Below are 19481 nucleotides of genomic sequence, written 5' to 3'. Positions count from 1 at the left end.
GGCTGTTAAGAAGGCATATGGTGTGTTAGCTTTTATTAGTAGGGGGATCAAGTTTCGGAGCCACGAGGTCATGCTGCAGCTGTACAAAACTCTGGTGAGACCGCACCTGGAGTATTGCGTGCAGTTCTGGTCACCGCATTATAGGAAGGATGTGGAAGCTTTGGAAAGGGTGCAGAGGAGATTTACTAGGATGTTGCCTGGTATGGAGGGAAGGTCTTAGGAGGAAAGGCTGAGGGACTTGAGGTTGTTTTCGTTGGAGAGAAGGAGGAGGAGAGGTGACTTAATAGAGACATATAAGATAATCAGAGGGTTGGATAGGGTGGATAGTGAGAGTCTTTTTCCTCGGATGGTGATGGCAAACACGAGGGGACATAGCTTTAAGTTGAGGGGTGATAGATATAGGACAGCTGTCAGAGGTAGTTTCTTTACTCAGAGAGTAGTAGGGGCGTGGAACGCCCTGCCTGCAACAGTAGTAGACTCGCCAACATTAAGGGCATTTAAGTGGTCATTGGATAGACATATGGATGAAAATGGAATAGTGTAGGTCAGATGGTTTCACAGGTTGGCGCAACATCGAGGGCTGAAGGGCCTGTACTGCGCTGTAATGTTCTTAAAAAAAAAAATATGGTCTGTGAGCCAGGACCCTGCGTGTCAAAGGTTTCTATCTGGCCCACGGATTTAAACTGCACCGGGTTGTTCCTCATCCTCGCCAGGGGTCCATGACTGTAGATGAGAAATTTCTTATTGTCAGACCAACTCTTAATGTTCATGTCAGTTTCACAGGTGACAGGTCTGACATCGGGAACAAGGGTTTCCCAACTTCGGACGGACTCAGGGTCTTCCAGCAGGATCCGACTTTTTTTTAAACCCTGAATCTATCCGAAGTTGGGAAACCACTGCTGCTGATGTCAGCAACTGTCAGCTGTTAAACTGTCTTGCAATTTAAAAAAAAAAACTGACCAAGCATCTGCTGAACGTTCCTGCTCTCTGTGACTGTCCGGTGGGGGGGGGGGGGGGGGCGGGGAACGGGAACGCAGAGTGAAAGGGGAGGACGGGAACGCAGAAAACACGAACACAGATGGGGGGGCAACAGAGATCAAAAGAGGAGGCAATGGGGGGAGGAGAGAGGGGAGACAGATGAAGCAAGGGGGGCAATGGAGCGAGTGGGAACAGGGAGAGAGAGAGAAGCGAGAAGCTGTGGGAGACGGGGGGGGGGAGGGGGTGGGTGGGGGAACAGGGAGCGAGGGAAGGGGGAAGCAGTGGGAGAGGAAGGGAGGGGGGAACGGGAAGGGAGAGGCAGGAAATGGAGCAAGAGTGTGCAAGAGAGAGTGGTGGGGACCGGGGCAGGGGGAACACAAAACGGGGATGACAGAGGCAGGGAACAACACAGAGGGGGGACATGGGTTTGCCTGGGGGTGGGGGGGGGGTGGTTCGTGGGGGGAGAGAGAAAGGGAGAGTGTGATCAAGATCACTCCTGACAGAATGACATCCATCTGGAATACTCTGCATTGCTACATCAAGTGTGTGGGCAAAGATTGACTACTTGTGCAAGCAAAAAAATGCTAGGTATCTCGCTGAATCAGTGTAGAACATAGTGAAGAGAAAGTAAGTCAATAAATTAGTGTTCTCATTTAAAGCTTTGTCACAAATGTACATTTGCCGTTGTTTTGATGAATAGAAAGATAAATTTTTAATGCCATTATCTCACCAGCCCCCTATATTAAGACAAAAATTGTAATGTGGCCCCCCCTATGCAAAAAGGTTGAGCAACCTGATTTATATTAAATGGCCTATAAATGATACAGCCTGATTCCCAGGCTCTGACTACTTCGAACACACTCTGACTGAAGAGCACAACACATCCAGTTTCCGAAACCTGGAACAACCACCTCCAGACCCTCCGCACAGCTCCTCAGAATGCTCTGCCTTAAAAGAGAAACGTGTTCTATTCTTGTGCTATAATAGAACCTTGCTCTGTTCCCACATATTACATGGATGCTGAGGCCGCATATTTACATGTTTTCCCAGCTTCTAATCTTTTCAGCCTTTGCCCTTGTGCTTTGTTTATAATACAGTACATGTGTATGCCAAATTTTATTTTTATTATTTTTTATTATTTAGAGATACAGCACTGAAACAGGCCCTTCCGCCCACCGAGTCTGTGCCGATCATCAACCACCCATTTATACTAATCCTACACTAATCCCATATTCCTACCACATCCCTATATTCCCCTACCACCTACCTATACTAGGGGCAATTTACAATGGCCAATTTATCTATCAACCTGCAAGTCTTTGGCTGTGGGAGGAAACCAGAGCACCCGGAGGAAACCCACGCGGTCATAGGGAGAACTTGCAAACTCCGCACAGGCAGTACCCAGAATTGAACCCGGGTCGCTGGAGCTGTGAGGCTGTAGTGCTAACCACTGCGCCACTGTGCCGCCCAAATGTTTATGATCTTCTATGATATGTGGTATCTTGGCAATTAAATTGTTCATCAAGGTATGAACCTTTTTCTTGACCTGGCTACTTTCATTATCTCCCCTTGCATTTCCAAACTTTCTACTGTTTTTTGTGTGTGTGTGTATAGAGAGACAGGATTAAGATTTCTCTTTCTCCCACTTGTGCTCTAACACTGAAGATGCTGAAAGAAAAGAATGCTGGGATAGTTTGACTGTTTAAATTATTTCTTAAATATTCGAACAGTGCTCAACTGAAGTTGCTTGTACACAAAATAAGTAGTGTTGCAATCAATGGAAAAATGTAGTCAGAAGACATAGTTGTGGAAATGAACATCATTTTGGCGGTAGCCTGGTTTTCTTCCATAAGAATGTCCGAATATTTAGATATGGTAACATACTATTTCATGTTCTACTATTCTGTAGAGAAAGGGGTTGCCTAACTACCCATTTGGGGTCTAAATGCTTGTTCGCAAAAGTATGGAGAGTTTTCCAAAATGGGAATTTTTTTTTTCTGTTTAGCCTAACTCTAAATACAACTTATTTTTCAGCCGATGGTTCAAATGCCTATTTATGTCTTATTGTTAATTTTCCATTTCGCAGCTGTTCATTGTAATCTTAACCAGAATGGTGTGGATCATGCTGTTTGTACTGAAGATGTGAGCCTGCAAGTACTTGGTGATCCAGAGGTCTTGAATTCAAATGATGAAAAGATTTTAAGAATAGTGGAATCAAATGATAGTCCAAAGAGTCTTCATGTGCCAGAAACCGAATTGGTGAAGGTAAGTATAGCTACAATCGGATGTATAATTCAATCTCCCCATATCCCAGTAAAATGAAGCATTTCGGAATAAAAAGCTGTTTAGCCACAACAAGTATTTAATTTGATGTATTTGATACTGTTTTGTGCGACATGTGGCAAGTCGGCCAAAATTCAATTTTCCTTTTTAATGTTGGTTTACATAGAACATAAGAAATGAGTAGGTGTAACCCATGTGGACCTTCGAGCCTGCTGTGCTAATCAGTAAAATCATAGCTGATCTTAGACCTCAACTCCACTTTCCCACCCAGTTTTCCCCATATTCCTTGATTCTCTCTCTGACCAAAAATCTATGATCTCAGTCTTCAATATACTCAATAACTGAGCATCCCCTCTACTGTAGGTTAGAGAATTGCAATGCTGCGCAGCCCACTGAGTGAAGAAATTTCTCCTCATCTGTCGTAAATGGCTGACCCCTTATCCTGAGATGCGTACTAATTATGCTGGGGGAACAGCCCCTCAGCATCAACCCTGTCAAGCTCTCTCCGAATTTTACACGTTTCAATGAAATTACCTCCCATTCTTCTAAACCAGGGTTGTCCAACATACGGCCTACGGGCCAGGATCCGGCTCGCCAAAGGTTTCCATCCAGCCTGCGGCCATTCCTCATCCTCGCCAGGGCTCCGTGAGTGGAGATGGGAAATTTCCTTTTGTCTTCCTGCAGAGCGGCCTTTTTAAAAACATCTTGCTGTCAGTTTCACACATGACAGCTACTGAAGCAGGAATGTGCTTCCCAACATCGGATAGATTCTTGGTGTTCCGACTTTTTTAAAAGCCTGCCAGAAAACCCCGAATCTGTCCAATGTTGAGAAATGTGTCCCTGCTTCAGCAGCTGATCTGTGAAACTCAGCGCAATGTTTTTAAACAAACTGACAAACCACAAAGCTACTGTGCTGAGCGCTCCTGCTCAGTGCAACTGTCAGAGAGGGAGATGGGGGTGGGGGGGGAAGGAAACAGAGATGGGGGGTGGGGCGAAGTGGTGGTGGAAGGAATAGAGAGATGGAGTGGTGGGGGGGGGGGGGTGCGAAGGAACAGCGATTGAGTGGTTGGGGGTGAGGAATAGAGACAGTGAGGGGGTGGGGGGAAGGAACGGAGACAGAGTGGGGGGGGGGGTGGAGAAAAGGGAGGGGGGGGAAACACGGAGAGACAGAGAGAGAGAGATCTCACTCCTGAGAGATGGATATCTATCCAGAATATTCTGCATCACTACATCAAGTGTGCAGGCAGAAATTGACGACTTATGCAAGCAAAAACAATGCCAGGTATGTCACTAGATCAGTTTTCAATATCGTGATGAGAAAGTAAGTCAATGAATTTGTCTTCTGATTAAAGCTTCTTCACAAAAATGCACATTTGTTGTTTTTATTAGTAAGATAAATTTTTGATGCCTTTATCTTTCGAAATTTGCTCACAGGCGCCCTGGGCCGAGCAAAATCATAATGCGGCCCTCTGCCTGAAAAGGTTGTACAACATTGTTCTAAACTATAGAGAGTATAGGCCCATTCTACTTGATCTCTCCTCATATGTGAAAATCCTCTCAACCCAGGAATCAATCTAGTGAACCTTTTGTTGTATTCCCTCTAAGGTAAGCATATTCTTCCTTGGGTACAGAGACCAAACCTTGCATTAAAGTCTAACATACCATTTGCCTTCCTAATTGCTTGCTATACCTGCATATTAACCTTCTGTGATTTGCATATAAGGACACCCAAATACCTCTGAATGACACTCTAGATAGCCAGATGGTGAAGGATAAATGTGGAGCCTAGTCTTTATATGCTTATAAGCTTTTATTTACAGAGAAACACATTACAAAGATGCACCTGAAAACCCAACATAGTTTGTCTGTTTCTAGATATAGGAGCAGAAGTGAATTCCCACTTAATGTCTACCACCTGAATATGATTAAACATCCAATTAATGAGCAATTAACACTGAACACAAGCAAACTTAACACAAGCAAATGGACCGCTGGGTGGAGCACTACCTAGAACTGTACTCCAGGGAAAATGTTGTCACTGATACCGCCCTCAATTCAGCCCAGTCTCTGCCTGTCATGGATGAGCTGGACGAACAGCCAACAAAATCGGAACTCAGTGATGCCATTGATTCTCTAGTCAGTGGAGCGGCCCCTGGGAAGGACGGCATTACCCCGAAATAATCAAGAGTGCCGAGCCTGCTATACTTCCAGCACTCTACGAACTGCTTTGCCTGTGCTGGGATGAAGGAGCGGTACCACAATATGCGCGATGCCAATATCATCGCCCTCTATAAGAACAAGGGTGACTGCAACAACTACCATGGAATCTCCCTGCTCAGCATAGTGGGGAAAGTCTTTGCTTGAGTCATTTTAAACAGACTCCAGAAGCTGGCTGAGCGTGTCTACCCTGAGGCACATTGTGGCTTTCGAGCAGAGATCCACCATTGACATGCTGTTCTCCCCTCGCCAACTACAGGAGAAATGCTGAGAACAACAGATGCCCCTCGAAGTTGCTTTCATTGATCTCACCAAAGCCTTTGACCTCGTCAGCAGACGTGGTCTCTTCAGACTACTAGCAAAGATTGGATGTCCACCAAAGCTATTAAGTATCATCACCTCATTTTTGACAATATGAAAGGCACAATTCAACATAGCGGCGCCTCATCAGACCCCTTTCCTATCCTGAGTGGCGTGAAACAGGGCTGTGTTCTCACAACTGCACTGTTTGGGATCATCTTCTCCCTGCTGCTCTCGCATGCGTTCAAGTCTTCAGAAGAAGGAATTTTCCTCCACAAGATCAGATGGCAGGTTGCTCAACCTTGCCCGTCTAAGAGTGAAGACAAAAGTACGGAAAGTCCTCATCAGGGAACTCCTCTTTGCTGACGATGCTGCATTAACATCCCACGCAGAAGAGTATCTGCAGAGACTCATCGACAGGTTTGCGGCTGCCGGCAATGAATTTGGCCTAACCATCAGCCTCAAGAAAGCGAACATCATGGGACAGGAATGCTCCATCCATCAATATCAGCGACCACGCTCTGGAAGTGGTTCAAGAGTTCCCCTACCTAGGCTCAACTATCACCAGTAACCTGTCTCTTGATGCAGAAATCAACAAGCACATGGGAAAGGCTTCCACTAGTATGTCCAGACTGGCCAAGAGAGTGTGGGAAAATGGCGCACTGACACGGAACACAAAGGTCCGAGTGTATCAAGCCTGTGTCCTCCGTACCTTGCTCTACGGCAGCGAGGCCTGGACAATGTATGTCAGCCAAGAGCGACGTTTCAATTCATTCCATCTTCGCTGCCTCCAGAGAATCCTTGGCATCAGGTAGCAGGACCGTATCTCCAACACAGAAGTCCTCGAGGTAGCCAACATCCCCAGCATATACACCTTACTGTGCCAGCGGCCCTTGAGATGGCTTGGCCATGTGAGCCGCATGGAAGATGGCAGGATCCCCAAGGACACATTGTACAGCGAGCTCGTCACTGGTATCAGACCCACCGGCCGTCCATGTCTCCGCTTTAAAGACTTTTGCAAACACGACATGAAGTCCTGTGACATTGTTCACAAGTCGTGGGAGTCAGTTGCCAGCGATTGCCAGAGCTGGTGGGCAGCCATAAAGGCGGGGCTAAAGTGTGGCGAGTCGAAGAGACTTAGCAGTTGGCAGGAAAAAAGACAAAAGCGCAAGGTGAGAGCCAACTGTGTAACAGCCCCGACAACCAATTTTATCTGCAGCACCTGTGGAAGAGTCTGTCACTCTAGAATTGGACTTTATCGCCACTCCAGGCGCTGCTCCACAAACCACTGACCACCTCCAGGCGCTTACCCATTGTCTCTCGAGACAAGGAGGCCAAAGAAGAACACTGAACACCAGCATTTTAACAGTTTATCACCATTTATAAAAAAAAATTCTGCTTTTCTATTCCTGCCGAAGTGCATAACCTTACGTTTCCCTTACATTATAACTCTTCTTTTCCACGCACCCGACCTGTTTATACCCCTTTGCAGACTCCTTACGTCCTCCTCACAGCTTACTTTCCCAACTAACTTTTTGTATTGTCAGCAAACTTGAATACATTACACTCAGTTCTTTCATGTAAGTCATTAAGATAGATTGTAAAGAGCTGAGGCTGAAGGTTCTCTGCTAGTAAGTAACACCCTGCAAGCCTGAAAATTACACATTTATTCCTACTTTTTTTTTGTTCTTTAAGCAATCCTCTATCCATTTTGCTATATTCAGCCCAACCATGAGCTTTTATAGTGTGTAAAAAAAAAACCTTTGGTGTGATATTGATTGCCCTTTGAAAATCCAAATACACCACATCCACTGACTCTCCTTTAATCTATCCTGTTAGTTACATCCTCAAAAATCTCTTCGAGATTTGCCAGACATGATTTTCCTTTCATAGACCCTGTCGACTCTATCTAATCACTTGTGATTTTCCAAGTTCTGTGTTTCCATTTCCTTAATAATGGATTCCAGCATTTTTCCAAGGACTTATGTTAGGCTAACTGCCCTTGGTTCCCTGTTTTCTCTCTCACTGTTTTCTTGAATAGCTGCGTTACATTTACTACCTTCCAATCCACTGGGACTATTCTGGAATTTAGGGAATTTTGGAAGATCACAATGGGTGCATCCGTTATCTTTGCAGCCATCGTTTTTTGAACCCTGGGATGTAGGCCATCATGTTTTGGGGATTTGTTGGATTTTAGTCCCATTAGTACTGTTGGTGTACCTACACCCCAAGGACTGCAGCAGTTCAAGAAGGCAGCTCACCACCACCTGCTCAAGGGCAATTCGGGATGGGCAATAAATGCTGGCACAGCTATTGACGCCCATATCCCCCGAAGGAATAAAAAAAAATTCTCTAGCACTTTTTCTGATTAATTACTTTTAAGTTCCTGATTCTCATTAGACCCTTGGTTCCCCACTATTTGTTTTTTTTTGTGTTTTCTGATTTGAAGGCTGATACAAAATACTTAACGTCTCTGACATTTCCTTATTTCTCATTATAATTTCTCTTGTCTCCACCTCTCAGGACCACATGTTTACTTTCAGCTATTTTGTTCCTTTTAACATACTCGTAGAAACCCTGAGAATCTGTTTTTTAAATCTAGGAAAATAGGGATAAAATTTACCACCCATTTTGGGACTAGTAGCTATCTTGAATAGAAATGTCCTTTTTGGAGGTGATCTCTCTACTCTATTAACTGAAGAAAAAAAGGAATGTTCAAAATTTAGGGTACGGATCTCAATGTGGTTTAAGCAGAGATACAAACTGAAGTATTGGAAATGTGAAAAGTAGCATGAACATAAAATTGTTCAATCTAAAGTAGTAATTTTTGTTCTGATCTATCTTTACTTTGGAAGAGAAGGGAAAATGCCCAAATTCAAAAGTACAATTTCCAGGAAGAGAAGGTGCTACACGGTATGCATGCAATGACAAATATTGTGTAAAAGCAAGATGTTCTTGAAATAGACAAATTATCCAGCTGGCACAACATTTACCCATACAAGAGTCTTAAAGTATTGAAGTTGACCACCTAATTAGTAATGACCATTTTTGGGATGTGAACAATGCTGGCAGGTCTTGCATTTATTGTCCTGAAAAGGTGGTTTTCTTGAACCGCTGCAGTCCGTATAGTGAATGCACTCTCAATGTTGGGCAGTTCCAGGATTTTGACTAAACTTTTAGCTAAATTTGAGACCCAAAGACTGGAAACTTTAGATCAGTAACTCCCAACGTCTACTTCAGAGAAAAATCTATGAAATAATATTGTGATACAGTACTTAAATGCTTCGGAAAATATAAATTGATATAAGGAGCATCCGCCCCCTCCCCACCCCCCAAGGAGTTGGGAAGGAGAGTCATGGTTGCTTAATCTGTTTTTTTCAAATAGGTTACTGACATTAAGGAAGGGTGACTACACTGATCTGTAACTTTCAAGAAACTTGTCATGAGCACTTGATAAACGAAGGAATCATGGACTAAGGGAAAAAATTATAATGGATAGATAATGAGATATACAAACAAGAAAATGAAAGTAGTCATGAGTGTAAAATGTGATGAATAGATGTTAAAAGGCTGTTGCTTGCCATTAAAGAGCAACAAGTAGTGGCAGGTAAGAGTTTCAAAGTCACTCTTCATTAAAAGTGCAGGCACAATTTCTGCAGATAGAGGTCAGCTGAGTCAATGCAGTCACCTAGATGAATCATAACTGGCTACAAAAGTGGAATAAATGTATTGATATTGGCAGAAAGATGATATGTGCAAGTGAACAGCACACGTTTTCTTGTGGGGCATATCAAGTACTACATGTACTTGAGTTGGGAACTCTGCTCCTTCTAGTGTTTTCATCCCAATTGCCATGCAGACCCCCACCTTCCAAGAATGAGGCATATTAATTCTGTCATATGAATATTGATTTTTAAACTGTTGCTGGAGTGAAGAAATGAATTGTTTGAAGATCACCAGACACTGGGCTGGAAGGACATTTGCATACTAAGAGACGCTGCTTGTGGAGACAAAGGGCTAGTCCCTGCTGCAGTTAACCCAAATGGATTTTGATCAGACATTGAAGGTGTAACGAAGCACATTCCAGGGCCTGGTTAAACCAGCTGGTCACATGAATAACTGGCTGGTCCAGGGTTTTTGAACTAGCCACAGGACAGTTTGAATTCAGAAGGCTGTTTGACCTGGAAAACGAAAGTCCCTCTCCCTCTCCCTTTCCCCCCCCCCCCCCACTCTCTATTTCCTCCCTCCTCCCCCCACTCTCTATTTCCTCCCTCCTCCCCCCACTCTCTATTTCCTCCCTCCTCCCCCCACTCTCTATTTCCTCCCTCCTCCCCCCACTCTCTATTCCTCCCTCCTCCCCCACTCTCTCTTCCTCCCTCCTCCCCCACTCTCTCTTCCTCCCTCCTCCCCCACTCTCTCTTCCTCCCTCCTCCCCCACTCTCTCTTCCTCCCTCCTCCCCCACTCTCTCTTCCTCCCTCCTCCCCCACTCTCTCTTCCTCCCTCCTCCCCCACTCTCTCTTCCTCCCTCCTCCCCCACTCTCTCTTCCTCCCTCCTCCCCCACTCTCTCTTCCTCCCTCCTCCCCCACTCTCTCTTCCTCCCTCCTCCCCCACTCTCTCTTCCTCCCTCCTCCCCCACTCTCTCTTCCTCCCTCCTCCCCCACTCTCTCTTCCTCCCTCCTCCCCCACTCTCTCTTCCTCCCTCCTCCCCCACTCTCTCTTCCTCCCTCCTCCCCCACTCTCTCTTCCTCCCTCCTCCCCCACTCTCTCTTCCTCCCTCCTCCCCCACTCTCTCTTCCTCCCTCCTCCCCCACTCTCTCTTCCTCCCTCCTCCCCCACTCTCTCTTCCTCCCTCCTCCCCCACTCTCTCTTCCTCCCTCCTCCCCCACTCTCTCTTCCTCCCTCCTCCCCCACTCTCTCTTCCTCCCTCCTCCCCCACTCTCTCTTCCTCCCTCCTCCCCCACTCTCTCTTCCTCCCTCCTCCCCCACTCTCTCTTCCTCCCTCCTCCCCCACTCTCTCTTCCTCCCTCCTCCCCCACTCTCTCTTCCTCCCTCCTCCCCCACTCTCTCTTCCTCCCTCCTCCCCCACTCTCTCTTCCTCCCTCCTCCCCCACTCTCTCTTCCTCCCTCCTCCCCCACTCTCTCTTCCTCCCTCCTCCCCCACTCTCTCTTCCTCCCTCCTCCCCCACTCTCTCTTCCTCCCTCCTCCCCCACTCTCTCTTCCTCCCTCCTCCCCCACTCTCTCTTCCTCCCTCCTCCCCCACTCTCTCTTCCTCCCTCCTCCCCCACTCTCTCTTCCTCCCTCCTCCCCCACTCTCTCTTCCTCCCTCCTCCCCCACTCTCTCTTCCTCCCTCCTCCCCCACTCTCTCTTCCTCCCTCCTCCCCCACTCTCTCTTCCTCCCTCCTCCCCCACTCTCTCTTCCTCCCTCCTCCCCCACTCTCTCTTCCTCCCTCCTCCCCCACTCTCTCTTCCTCCCTCCTCCCCCACTCTCTCTTCCTCCCTCCTCCCCCACTCTCTCTTCCTCCCTCCTCCCCCACTCTCTCTTCCTCCCTCCTCCCCCACTCTCTCTTCCTCCCTCCTCCCCCACTCTCTCTTTTTCTCTCTCCCCAGTGTCTTCTAAACCTCGAGAGAAAAGATGACCACATCGGAACAGTGTGAACGGGGCCCCAGCAAATTGCATGACTTACCAGCAACCAAAGCCTCCACGTTGAACTTGAAGGACTGTAACTACCAGATATTGCCTCAATCTTTTCTCCTTTATTTTTTCTACTTTTTCTGTCTGTATCTGCATGTGTGTTTATTGCGTATGCATGTTCGCATTGCATATTCGTAGTTGTTCACCGGATTAGAGTTTAAGGTTAATAAACTTCCACCTTTCTTGTTTAAGTCTAAGGAAACCTGTCTGATTTCTTTGCCTTACAATTGGAGCAGTGAACACGGATTCACTCAGGGGGGAGCTAAAAACAGTGTTTTTAAATTAAACCCCATTATAGTTAAACCAGACAAAGGCTGAGAGGGAACCCCAAGACCTTCTCACCTGATCGTAACACAATGCTCAGTTTTGGGTCCACCAGGATTATTCAGCTCCAGATCTTATTACAGACTTGGTTCAAAGCTGGACAAAAGATCTGAATTCCAGAAGTGAGGCAAGAGCGATTGCCCTTGACATCAAGGCAGCATTTGACCAAGTGTAGCACCAAAGAACCCTACTAATACTTAATGCTCCCTTTTAAGCAACCCATAAGTTAATGTTAATGCTACGCACAAGTCATCTTCTTGAAGATACCCCACATGTATAGCCACCCAAAAAAATTTGAACGTGCCACCCACTTAAATGGATAGGCTGCTCAGAACAAAAAAAAAAGGGTTGTAAGTAATGCTGAAGTCAATGGCATGACTCCAGCCAGTGCAATGTTTTCCCCAAGCACAAATGAAGATGACTGTGGTTGTTGGAGGCCATCATCTGAGCCTGAGGACATCGCTGAAGGAGTTGCTCAGGGTAGTGCCCTGTGCCCACCATCTTTGGCTGCTTTGTCAATGATCTTCCCTTCATTATAAAGTAAGAAGTTTGGATGTTTACTAATAATTACATAATGTTCAGTTCCATTCACAATTCCTTATGTAACGAAACAGTCCATGCTTGCATGCAGCAAGATCTGAAAAACAACCAGCTTTGAGCTGAAAAGTAGCAAGTAACATTCAGACCGTACAATTGCCAGGGAACAACTATCTCCAGGGGGAGAAAGTCCAACCACCTCCCAATGACATTCAGTAGCATCACCATCACCAAATACTCCATGAACAACCTGAGGGTTGCTTTTGCCCTCTCCATCATCTACAGAGTACCAGTCAGGGGTGTGATGGAATACCCTTGGGATGTGTTTCAGAAACTCCTCTGGGATTTTTTGACAGCAGCTCCAAAGATGTGACCTCTGCCATCTAGAAGGACAAAGGTAACAAGTGCATGGGAATATCATTAACTCCACTTTCTTCTCCAAATTGCACACCATCCCAATTTAGACTTTAATCGCTGGGCCAAAAAATAATGAACCAGCTCTATTCCCATGATCCCCTTCCTGAGAGACAAGTGCTCTCCTTCCTGCATACACCTCGAAATCAACACCAGTCCTGTGATCCCCTGCAATATTGAGAAACTAAACTGCTCTCCATGTAAAAGCTGTAGCTAGACTTGGCAGCAAAAAGTGCAACATCAATAGAGCGCAGTAGTAGGACCCCCAACAACAGCAGAGATTTCCTCCCAGTAGTATCCTGAGAATCTGGAGAAACCATGCAGTTGAATTTTCATGAGGGTTTTTGTGACCTCTGGGCATGGTTTCTATCCAGCTCCCAATCAGTGAACAGCCAATTACACCAAACCTCGAGGGTTTCTGCTGAACTTCCTTCAAAATTACAGTGGGAGATCGGATGAACCCCTGTGGAAATTCTATCCTAAGATATCATAGGTACGTAGTGAACGCAGCTCCGATGCGCAAAGCCATTGCACCCTCTTCAGCATAGCATCTGAAACCTACAGCCTTTATGTGTGTTTTGTGCAATTCTGGTTAAGATATGACCAAGGTGAAAAGTATTGTCTTTGCAGCAGAGACCTCCCTTGGACATAGGCCTGCAGTGAAACAGCTGAGGTATCAATCAGCTCGATTCGACAACAGTCATACATGGTTCATGTGAAATAAGTCATCACAGATAACTCAACTTGACAACTGAAGCTTCCAAAACCTGTACTGAACCTTCAGAGTTGGAAAAAGGGTATGGCGCCTCGACGCTTGCCTTCACTTGCACACTCCCTCGTAAGCTATTGGATTGCAATGCAGCCAGCATGCTATTTGAGCACCTACCTATGCAATAACATATGAACAGATACAGGATTGAAAACCCTAAATCGTCTCCAGCACACTTCCAATATAACTCCAGTGGGTGTGAACTGGAAACGCTGCAAATTAGGCTAGGGAATTGGTATGCTGGGCCTCTGTTGGCAGTTTGCTGGATGGCCCATCGGTGGTGTGGGCAGGTTCAGGAGTCAGGAACTGCCAACGCCAGCAATTCATGCTTTCCCAATGTTTGGAGGGACTGGATGTTTATCAGTAGCCAAATTGCAGAATTGGAGGTCCAGGCTGAGATTGTCCCCTGAACCCCTCAATGTTTGCTTTTAACAAACATACACAATTTAATGCCTAGGAAAGGCTTACAAAATAATTCTATCTCACTGTATCCCAATATTGATCACCATACGAAGTGCCCTCCTGCCCCTACAAAGGGACTCAAAATATTAGCTTTTTACATATGAACCTATGAATCAGGAGTAGGCCACTCGGCCCCTCGAGCCTGCTCCTCCATTCAAGATCATGGCTGATCTGATTGTAACCTCAAATCCAAATTCCAAGTGCCTGCCTACCCTCGATAAACTTTAATTCCCTTGCTTATCAAGAATCTATCTACCTCTGCCTTAAAAATATTCAAAGACTCTGCTTCCACCGCTTTTTGAGGAAGAGAGTTCCGAAGATTCATGACCCTCAGAGAAAAAATTTCTCATCTGTCTTAAATCGGTGACCCTTTATTTTTAAACAGTGGCCCTTAGTTCTAGATTCTCCCACAAGAGGGAACATCCTTTCCACATCCACCCTGTCAAGACCCCTCAGGATCTTATATGTTTCAATCAAATCATCTTTTACTCCTCTAAACTCTAGTGGATACAAGCCTAGCCTGTCCAACCTTTCCTCATAAGAAAACCCACCCGTTCCAGGTGTTAGTCTAGTAAACCTCAGAACTGCTTCCAACACATTTACATCCTTCCTTCAAGGAGAACAATACTATACACAGTACTCCAGATGTGATCTCACCAATGCCCTGTGTAGCTGTAGCATAACCTCCCTAATTTTGTATTCAATTCCCTTCACAATAAATGATAACATTCTATTAGCTTTCCTAATTACTTGCTGTACCTGCACAGTAACCTTTTGTGGTTCATGTACGAGGACACCCACGGAGCCCTGCAATCTCTCTCCATTTAGATAATATGCTACTTTATTCTTTCTGTCAAAATGGACAATTTCACATTTTCCCACATTATACTCCATTTGCCAGATCTTTGCCCACTCACTTAACCTATCTATAATCCCTTTGTAGCCTCCTTATGTCCTCAGCAAATTTAGCAAGCATACCTTCGGTCCCTTTATCCAAGTCGTTTATATAAATGGTAATAAGTTGAGGCCCCAGCACTGATCCCAGTTGCACTCCACTCATTGCATCTTGCTAACCAGAAAATGACCCATTTATGCCTACTCTGTTTCCTGTTAGCCAGCCAATCTTCAATCCATGCCAATATGTTACCCCCTACACCATGAGCTTTTATTTTCTGCAATAACCTTTGATGTGGCATCTTATCAAATGCCATCTGGAAATCTAAGTACAATACATCCACTGGTTTCCCCTTTATCCACAGCACATGTTAGTACTTCAAAGAACTCCAATAAATTGGTTAAACATGATTTCCCTTTCACAAATCCATGTTCACTCTGCCTGATGACCTTGAATTTTTCTAAGTGTACTACTCTGAGGTGTTTAATAATAGCTTCCAACATTTTACCCATGACAGATGATAAGCTAACTGGCCTGCAGCTTCGAATAAAATGCTATAGTCAGGGCCCAACTGTTAGACGTCAATAGGGATGTTTCCTTCTCAAGGTGGGGGAATCTGTAAGAAATGGCTGTCTAATATCCCGATTATAAAAATTATCTGAAAATTAATTAAGTCTTGTAGAAGTCTCTCCCTCCCGACCTCCTCCCCCTTCTCCCTCCCCCCTCTCCTCCACACACTCCCTGTCGCTCCTCCATCCACTCCCTCCCCTTCCTCCCCCCACTCCCTCTCGCTCCTCCATTCACTCCCTCCCCCTCCTCCCCCCACTCCCTCCTCTTCCTCTCTCTCCCCCTGTCCCCCTTTCTCTCCCCCCCGTCCCCCTCTCTCTCCTCCCCCATCCCCCTCTCTCCCACCCCCGTCCCTCTCTCTCCCACCCCTGTCCCTCTCGCTCCCCCCCCCCGTCCCTCTCTCTCCCCCCCCCGTCCCTCTCTCTTCCCCCCCCCGTCCCTCTCTCTCTCTCCCACCCCCCCCCGTCCCTCTCTCTCCCACCCCCCCCGTCCCTCTCTCTCCCCACCCCCCGTCCCTCTCTCTCCACCCCCCCCCCGTCCCTCTCTCTCCACCCCCCCCCGTCCCTCTCTCTCCACCCCCCCCCGTCCCTCTCTCTCCACCCCCCCCCCGTCCCTCTCTCTCCACCCCCCCCCGTCCCTCTCTCTCCACCCCCCCCCCCGTCCCTCTCTCTCCACCCCCCCCCCGTCCCTCTCTCTCCACCCCCCCCCGTCCCTCTCTCTCCACCCCCCCCCCGTCCCTCTCTCTCCACCCCCCCCCGTCCCTCTCTCTCCCCCCGCCCCCGTCCCTCTCTCTCCCCCCGTCCCTCTCTCTTCCCCCCCCCGTCCCTCTCTCTTCCCCCCCCCCGTCCCTCTCTCTTCCCCCCCCCCGTCCCTCTCTCTCCCCCCCCCCCCGTCCCTCTCTCTCCACCCCCCCCGTCCCTCTCTCTCCACCCCCCCCCGTCCCTCTCTCTCCCCTCTCTCCCCCCCCCACCGTCCCTCTCTCTCCCACCCTCCCCCGTCTCTCTCTCTCCCCCCCTCCCCCGTCTCTCTCTCTTCCCTCCCTCCCCCGTCTCTCTCTCCTCCCCCCCCGTCTCTCTCTCTTCCCTCCCCCCCCCGTCTCTCTCTCCTCCCCCCCCGTCTCTCTCTCTTCCCCCACCCCCTCTCTCTCTCTTCCCCCCAGTCTCTCTCTCTTCCCCCACCCCCTCTCTCTCTCTTCCCCCCCGTCTCTCTCTCTTCCCCCACCCCCTCTCTCTCTCTTCCCCCCTGTCTCTCTCTCTTCCCCCAACCCGTCTCTCTCTCTTCCCCCACCCCGTCTCTCTCTCTCCCCCCCCCCACAGTCTCTCTCTCTCCCCCCATCTCTCTCTCTTCCCCCCCCTCCCCCGTCTCTCTGTCTTCCCTCCCTCCCCTGTCTCTCTGTCTTCCCTCCCTCCCCCGTCCCTCTCTCTTCCCTCCCTCCCCGTCTCTCTCTTCCCTCCCTCCCCCGTCTCTCTCTCTTCTCCCCCCCCACCCCGTCTCTCTCTCTTCTCCCCCCCGTCTCTCTCTCTTCTCCCCCCCGTCTCTCTCTCTTCTCCCCCCGTCTCTCTCTCTTCTCCCCCCGTCTCTCTCTCTTCTCCCCCCCGTCTTTCTCTCTTCTCCCCCCCCCGTCTTTCTCTCTTCTCCCCCCCGTCTCGCTCTCTTCTCCCCCCCCCGTCTCTCTCTCTTCTCCCCCCCCCGTCTCTCTCTCTTCTCCCCCCCCCGTCTCTCTCTTCTCCCCCCCCCGTCTCTCTCTCTTCTCCCCCCCCCCCGTCTCTCTCTCTTCTCCCCCCCCATCTCTCTCTCTCTTCTCCCCCCCCGTCTCTCTCTCTCTTCTCCCCCCCAGTCTCTCTCTCACTTCTCCCCCCCCGTCTCTCTCTCTTCTCCACCCCCCCGTCTCTCTCTCTTCTCCACCCCCCCGTCTCTCTCTCTTCCCCCACCCCGTCTCTCTCTCTTCTCCCCCCCCATCTCTCTCCCCCTCCCCCCCCATACAGACCCTCTCTCTCCCCTCTCCCTCCCCCCCCCCGTCCCTCTCTCTCACCCCCCCCCATCCCTCTCTCTCACCCCCCCCCCGTCCCTCTCTCACCCCCCCCGTCCCTCTCTCTCACCCCCCCCCCGTCCCTCTCTCTCACCCCCCCCCGTCCCTCTCTTTCACCCCCCCCCCGTCCCTCTCTCTCACCCCCCCCCCGTCCCCCTCTCTCTCTCCCACCACCCCCGTCCCTCTCTCTCACTCCCCCCACCCCCGTCCCTCTCTCTCTCTCCCCCCCCCCGTCCCTCTCTCTCACTTCCCCCCCCGTCCCTCTCTCTACCCGCCCCCCTCCATTCCTCTCTCTTCCCCGTCTCTCTCTCTCTCCCCCGTCTCTCTCTCTCTTCCCCCGTCTCTCTCTCTCTCCCTCCCCCGTCTCTCTCTCTCTCCCTCCACCCTCCCCCCCCCCCACCCCCCGTCTCTCTCTCTCTCTCTCTCTCTCGCCACATTCCGTAAGCTGTTGAAATGGAGCCTTAAGTGACTGGTAGAAGTTTATAAATGGTACCTAGCAAGTAATAAGATGACTTCAGGGACAGAGTGATTGGTGCGGGAGGGCTTTACTTATGATACCTGTCCTCTGATCATTGGCTATATGGGATCAAAGTGGGATTTACATAGGGTAAACCACCATCCCCTCGAAATAAATTATATAAACAAATGCTTGGGAGGGCAATAGTCAGTCTCCTTTGGACAGAAGGAGTGCTTCATGAAGCTCGGTTTTAGTCAAGTGTTGGGCTTTGGCCTAGTACTTTGGGTAGCTTAAGACTAAGGACCAAAGCGACCACCATCACCTTGCCTTTCTTATCCGTTGGGGAGATTGCCAACACCGTTCTGCCCTACCTTACGATCTGGTATTGGTCATCTTTTCCACCTGTTATGGGTCATATGTCTTTTAAATATGTCATATTTAACTTGTGCATTATCATATTTTAAACTGCTGCTTAATATACATTATATTTAAACTGTTGCTTCTTAATAAACTGCTTTAAAAACCATCTGTGACTTCAAACTCCTTCTTTGGGTACCTGTGACTCCCAAGCCAAATATTACAGTTGGCACCATTTTTGCTTGTCTGTACCATTTGAGAAGAGGAACTATCTTGCTGTAATTAGTTTGTACCACATAATAATATACACAACCAGTGCAAATCAGTTTTAATGAGCACTGCAGAAAAGAGGGTTGATAAACTGATACAGACTATAATTAGGTTATGACTTGCATGTATTTGCCAAGTATAGCACAATGGATTGTCAACTAAAGGGTATAAATGAACTAAAGTTAGGGAACTGGGCTTTTCGAGTCCCTATAAAGTATTTTTTTAAGAAAACAAAATGTATAAACTGCACTGTTTTGATACCTTAAAATAACTACCTATATATGCAAGGTCAAATGATAAAGGTCTGAATTTTGTGGTCAGTGATGATGCAGTGGCACTTGCCGCTGACCTCAAAAAGCTTCCCACAAAGATCAAGCAATCTGTGGCATGGATTTCTTCCCTTCCTACATTAATTGGAATCTGGCGCCAAGTCAAGGGGGCAACACTGATATCATCTTGCAGGGTAACCGACCAATCACATTGAAAAATGCTCTCACACTGCAAAAGAGGAAATAAAATGCACTGATTATCATTTACCTTAATAAATTTTAGAAAGCGAAACAAAGATTGGAATATACACATTAGAAGCTGAAATGTCATTAACTTTAAAAAACTTATTAAACAAAAGACTTCTTATCATAATGGAAAAAAATTATATTACATAAATACAAAATTCGTTTTCCAGGGCCAGAGAGGTTGTTCAACAGTAGTTATGATTAATTCACCATTCAGCCCAGTTATACCTCATTAGTGAGGCACAACTTTTTCACAGATCTTTAATCGTGATATTATAGCATAAGAAGGGAAGTTCACATCAGTTCTTTAACTTGTTCAGTGATTTCTAAAGATTAGCATCAACAGGGACTTGAACAGCACATCCTGTGGAGGAGCAGGGAATCACTGACAGCAACTTCTGGATTTCCGCA

General features: G+C 47.7%; 1 protein-coding gene across 2 annotated transcripts in view; it reads left to right on the top strand.

Annotated features, from left to right (window-relative positions):
* The window catches only part of samd12 (sterile alpha motif domain containing 12), a 170836-nt gene that overhangs the window by 43791 nt on the left and 107564 nt on the right, over window positions 1–19481 (top strand). For both annotated transcript variants that reach the window (XM_068032190.1, XM_068032191.1), the window contains exon 2: window positions 3065–3243. In XM_068032190.1, coding sequence (XP_067888291.1) covers window positions 3065–3243 — 179 coding nt within the window. The remainder of the gene's footprint in view (window positions 1–3064; window positions 3244–19481) is intronic.

The sequence above is a fragment of the Heterodontus francisci genome, chromosome 5 (assembly GCF_036365525.1).
Source record: "Heterodontus francisci isolate sHetFra1 chromosome 5, sHetFra1.hap1, whole genome shotgun sequence".
Lineage (NCBI taxonomy): Eukaryota > Metazoa > Chordata > Chondrichthyes > Heterodontiformes > Heterodontidae > Heterodontus > Heterodontus francisci.
This window is presented reverse-complemented; position numbering and strand designations above follow the sequence as displayed.